The sequence below is a fragment of the Lactuca virosa genome, chromosome 1, assembly GCF_052849685.1.
Source record: "Lactuca virosa cultivar CGN04683 chromosome 1, Lactuca_virosa_CGN04683_v6, whole genome shotgun sequence".
NCBI classification, from domain to species: domain Eukaryota; kingdom Viridiplantae; phylum Streptophyta; class Magnoliopsida; order Asterales; family Asteraceae; genus Lactuca; species Lactuca virosa.
In genome coordinates, this window is record NC_136426.1 from 101,447,783 (window position 1) to 101,453,334 (window position 5,552).

The 5,552-nt window shown below is 30.1% G+C and overlaps 1 protein-coding gene across 1 annotated transcript; it reads left to right on the plus strand.

Annotated features, from left to right (window-relative positions):
• The first annotated feature begins 3,645 nt into the window (after positions 1-3,645).
• On the plus strand, positions 3,646-5,101 carry LOC145118332 (uncharacterized). Its single transcript, XM_079054188.1, has 4 exons — positions 3,646-3,665; positions 4,079-4,121; positions 4,241-4,437; positions 4,558-5,101. The coding sequence occupies exons 1-4, from the start codon at positions 3,646-3,648 to the stop codon at positions 5,099-5,101; spliced, it is 804 nt and encodes a 267-aa protein (XP_078910314.1).
• The last annotated feature ends 451 nt before the right edge of the window (positions 5,102-5,552 follow it).

Here is a 5,552-nt window from a genome sequence, read left to right on the forward strand (position 1 = left end):
AAATTTAAACTTTTGTATTCTGTGAAATTCTTTAAACAACAATATCTCATTCGTTTTAAATCGGATTGACATGCGGTTTTTTCCAACATGTAATTTAGAATTTGTAGTTGATTTTAGACTATAATTTTGTTGTTTTTGGGGATATATTCGATGAGTTACAATCATTCAAAGATAAGATATCAAAGCGGATATATTTCAGCTTTTCAGCAAAAAATTTAAACTTTTGTATTCTGTGAAGTTCTTTAAAAAAACATATCTTATTTGTTTGAAGTCTAATTGACATGCGGTTTTTCCAACGTGTAATTTAGAGTTTGTATATGAGTTTAGACTATAATTTTATTGCTTTTGGTGTTATATTCAGTGAGTTACAATCATTCAAACAAATGTTATAAAGTATTAACAATCAAACTTTGACCGGTCCAAATAACACAAGAAACGGAAACATATTCATTTTTACAAGTTGTACCGTATCAAACCCAAAAAATATTCATTTTAACGAGTTGTAACGTATCAAATTCAACAACATATTCGTTTTAACGAGTTGTATCAATCCCAAACACACGTTTTAACAAGTTGTACCGTATGTATGTAAAGTTGTACCGGTCCAAACGAGTCTAAGAAACGGAAAACCCGGACGTGGACCCGGACATAGATCTGGACCTAGTAAGTCTCATCCGGTCCGGTCCACGGTCCACAATATTCTCCGATACCGGTCCGGTCCAAATGCTCATCCCTAAATTACGATTTAGTGGTTGTTAAAAATATTAGATCTATGAAAATTTACAAAAAGTTTTGGAATGCCTTATAAACGATATTTTATGAATTATTTTAGTTTTAGGGACTTTTGGAATAAGGTCTTGTGGCTAGGTTTTTGTAGGGGTTGAACACAACTTAAGCCGCCTACTATATATTGTTTTATGATGCATTTTAAATTACAAAATGAGGAGATAAGTAATTGTGATTTGTTTCTAGATGGAGAGCACTTTAAGGGTGTGACAGATTCTAATTGGCTATAAAGGAGAGATTTATTGGCATGAAGAAATCCAATAATGACTTGACTAATTCTAATTGGTTATAGAGCACTTTAAGGAGAGATGTATTGGCCCGAAGAAATCCAAAAGTGAGGCGATTAATTCTAATTGGCTATAGAGCACTTTAAAGACACTTGTGATGATCTAAGTGCTATATAGTTGGATATGAGCTCAACAGACATTTATATAATAGAAACCAAAAAGTTTATAACTTAATCTTATCACGAGTTGGAATTTTCTTTTATATGGTTCAAGTTTCAATTTATAGAAACCAAAAAGTTTATAGCTTAATCTTATCACGAGTTGGAATTTTCTTTTATATGGTTCAAGTTTCAATTTCATTAGAAACATCAGTGTAGCATGTTTAGACTAGAAGTCCTTCAAAAATAAAATTATATGATAGAAACGAAATCGAGATACAACACTGTTGTGATTTATATAGATGATAAGAGTATTTTAAAGAATCAAAGAGGCTTGCACAGCTTAGTGACTTTTATTTGATTTATGAAAGAGCTACTAACACATCTTTTTTCATTTTTACAGGTTTAACCATTTAATTGTATTTTGTGTTAAGAAAAATCCATTGTAGGATAAAAAATTATATCGCAACCATTATGATATGCAAATATCGATCATTCAAGTAATTTTAAAAATAAATGGTTAAACCAAATTCTTGGAGAATAGTGTATATATATATATATATATATATATATATATATATATATATATATATATATATATAAAACATTAATTATTGGTTCTCTAAGGAATCAATTTCTTTTTTAAAGTTTTAGAACTTATTGTTTATCGAAAAAAAAAACTAAAAATTTCTAAATTAATAACTTCATATTGTGAATGCTAAAAAATAAATTATATATTTTTCGAGTTCACCGTGTGAATTAAGATTCACACTGTGAATCTGCACAGATTCACACCGTGAATTCGACAATTTATTTTTTTCGAATTTGATATCATTGATAAAAACAATGTTTTTTTTTTTTTTTTGTATTTTTAGGACTCAATTTATTTTCATACTAATAAATATTAGTCAGGATGCCTTTTTGTGAATGTTTTTTTGTTTTAGAAACGCCGAATTTTTGCTGGTGGATTTGTTTTGATGCAAAAACCGACCAAATAAACTGAATCCAACAGATACTAATAGAAGTTTAATATTTTTTATTCTAAATTATAAAAATGGTTTGTATAAAGGTTGCACTCCCATAGAACCGAATTTTACGGTTTGGTTTTTCAACACCACAAAATCTAAAATTGAATAGTTTTTCAACAAAAAACGAAATCAAATGTTTTATCAAACCAAAAAGATTGATCTAAATCACATAAAAACGAAATTGAATGAGTTTTCAATCAAAAAAATTGAAACTAAATCACAGAAACCGAAACATAATCCAAATGTGTCTCCCACAAAAAGAATAGAACTTTATGACTTGACATCGACATTCATGCTATATGTTTTATGAAAGATGATTTATGTATATTTTATATCTTAAAGTGCAAACATGAACTTTCTAATGTAGATTGCATGAAAAATGTTTTTGATGCTTATGGCACGAGTTAAGACCCTTTTGTCGATGGCAAGAAATTGTAGTGATAATCGATAGACTTGTGCATTCCATGTCGACACCTTTTATACTTCATTGAATAATGGTGAATATGATGATATGCAGGCGAGTTGTGTTGTGAAGTACATCCATATTTAATTAGATGATTGGAAAGACGGTGCACCTTTTGTGAGGTGCATTCCTTCAATACGATTAGGGACCTCAAAATAACATCCCACAAGTGAGAATTTGGTAGCGGGTTACTGTCATAAAATAGCAATCAATAATAAGCAGTTTTCTATTTATGTCACTTATATTTTAATTGTATTAAATGTCACTAAATATTTTTTTAAGTTCCATAATACCATTGGGCAGCTTTCAATCAACAAACTGATATTGAATCCTACGTGTTGTCCACTGTAACATTCGATATGACAGAATCTGTTCATTTGTATGTATCTTTAGGTGTATATGACGTTAACATTATATCAAGAGCTTATAACAAAATTATTTGTACTCAATTGATATTGATGCAATGAGAGCAACAAAAAATAAATGAACTATTAAATATAATTAAAAAAAATAAATGACATGATTAACAAATTGCATATTATAAGTTATCATTTTACGACATTAACAATATGTAATTTTAGATGTATATGACGTTAACATTGTATCAACTATAACATCTTGTAACAAAATTATTTGTTTGAAATGTACTCTATTGACGCAATTAGAACAACAAAAAAAATTAATGAACTATTAAATATAATTAAAAAATAAATGACATTGAATAACAAATTGCATATTATTGGTTATCATTTATGACATTAACAATATGTGATTTTTATAATGTTATAATAAAGTTAAGAGTAGAGTAAAAAAAATTTAGAGAAAAGTCTCACCAACCAATAAGATTCAGAACTTTCACATATCAAAACAAAGTTGAAAGTTGAGTAGAAAAGCCTTTTAAGAAAATCATGACCAACAAAATTTAGAATTTTTACAATATGATAAGAAAGTATACGTACGGTGTATGAATAATATAATTGGAGATGGTGCATGAAGATTGCATGTAAGCAAAAAATTAATTAGAAATGTGGTCAAAGGAATTTTATATGGTAAGCATGTTTAATTAATTAACATTACTTTTGGTGAGAATTATTTAAATTATTTTTGATTTTTTTATAAAGTTAGAATTGTAGGTAAAACTATTAAACTCAGACAAGAATTTAATTATATTCTCAAATCCATAAATAACTTTTTTTTTAATAAAATCTCTTTTTAAAAATTTAAAACTAATTTGAATCATTAATTAAATACAATTAAGAAAATTTTGAAAAAACACATGTTTTGCAGAAGTTTTCCAAAAATTTGGATTTATTATTAAGAACTGGTATAGAAATAAGTATCAATTAAACTAGACTGGTCACTACAAGGAGGTTTTTTTTTTTTTTTTTTTTTTTTTTTTTTTTTTTTTGTCTGAAGCAATCCAGAAGTTTTCTGTCCGAATCATTCAGAAGTTAAGAGGGTATGATTCCACACATCCATTTAGTCGACTGCTTTTGTTGCCTTACACAATTCAAATGTTCTTAATAGTGTATTCTTCTCCATACTTTCTATTAACCTTTTTTAATAAATTTTTTAAAGCATATATATGTGAACGAAAAAGAACTCCATCCTTGTCACCAACTATTACGTCAAAGTTATCTAAACAACTCACAAGATCTTATCGAAGTTTCATTAATCTTTGCAGATAATTGTGTCTATCAGCTAAACGATTTCAAAAGAAGGTTTCGTTTGCAAAAAAATATGTTTAAAATGATAGCCAACGTCATGGAAGCAAGGTATCGTTTGTTTCAAATTTTCTAATTTATAAATGTCACTTTTAGATAAAATAAACACAATTTTTACATGTTAAATATATATTTAGGTATGAATTTTTTCCAATTGATATATGATGCTAGAGGTAAACGAGTCTTCACAAGGTTGCAGAAATGTGTTGCTGCAATTAAACTTATGACAATGGGGGAGTCGCCCGATTCTGTTGACGATTATATGAGAATGTCTGAGAGGACCGCACGAGAAAGTTTGTATTTATTGGTAAGAGGTGTTGTCAAAACCTTCGGTGACCAATACTTGCACAAACCTTCGTTGCATGATATGCAACAACTATATGCGGCGCATGAAGAAAGACATGGTTTTCCGGGTATGCTTGGGAGCATTGATTGCACACACTGGAACTGGAGAAATTGCCCCGTGGCGTGGAAAGGCCAGTATTCGAGCGGTCATCATGGAGCGCCTGCGTTGGTATTAGAGGCTGTTGCTTCACAAGATTTATGGATTTGGCATGCTTATTTCGGGGTTGCGGGTTCCAACAACGACGTCAACGTTCTCGATCAATCACCAATATTTGACGATCTTTTGTCAGGAAAAGCACCAGATGCTCCTTTCACAGTAAATGAAAATGAATATAAGTTTGGGTATTACCTTACAGATGGAATATATTGATGGGTTTGTACCATAAGAACTTTCCTATGTGCACATGCAAACCCTAATGCTTGGATCTAGGTTTCTCTAATTGAACATGCAATGTTTCCAAGGCTTATGATGCAAGATCTAGAGTAAACAATTGAATCATAACATATGAAATCAGATCTAGAAGAATACCTTAAGTTGCTTGCTTGAATCTTCTTGTTCTTGGAGCTTAGAGTCACAATTGTCACTCCTCTAATGGCTTACAAACACCAACTAGCAAGAGGATGATTTGGAGAGAGAGTAGGGATGAGAAAATCGGCTCTAGGGTTTCCAATGCAACTAGGTAGTCGATTTCCCTCACCTATGGGGTCTATTTATACTATGAGCTATTAGGGTTACATCCTTAACCCTAATTGAATAACTTAGGCCCTAAGCAATCCAAGGATCCTTCTAGATGGTGGAGGCTTGGACGAATTCAAGGAGC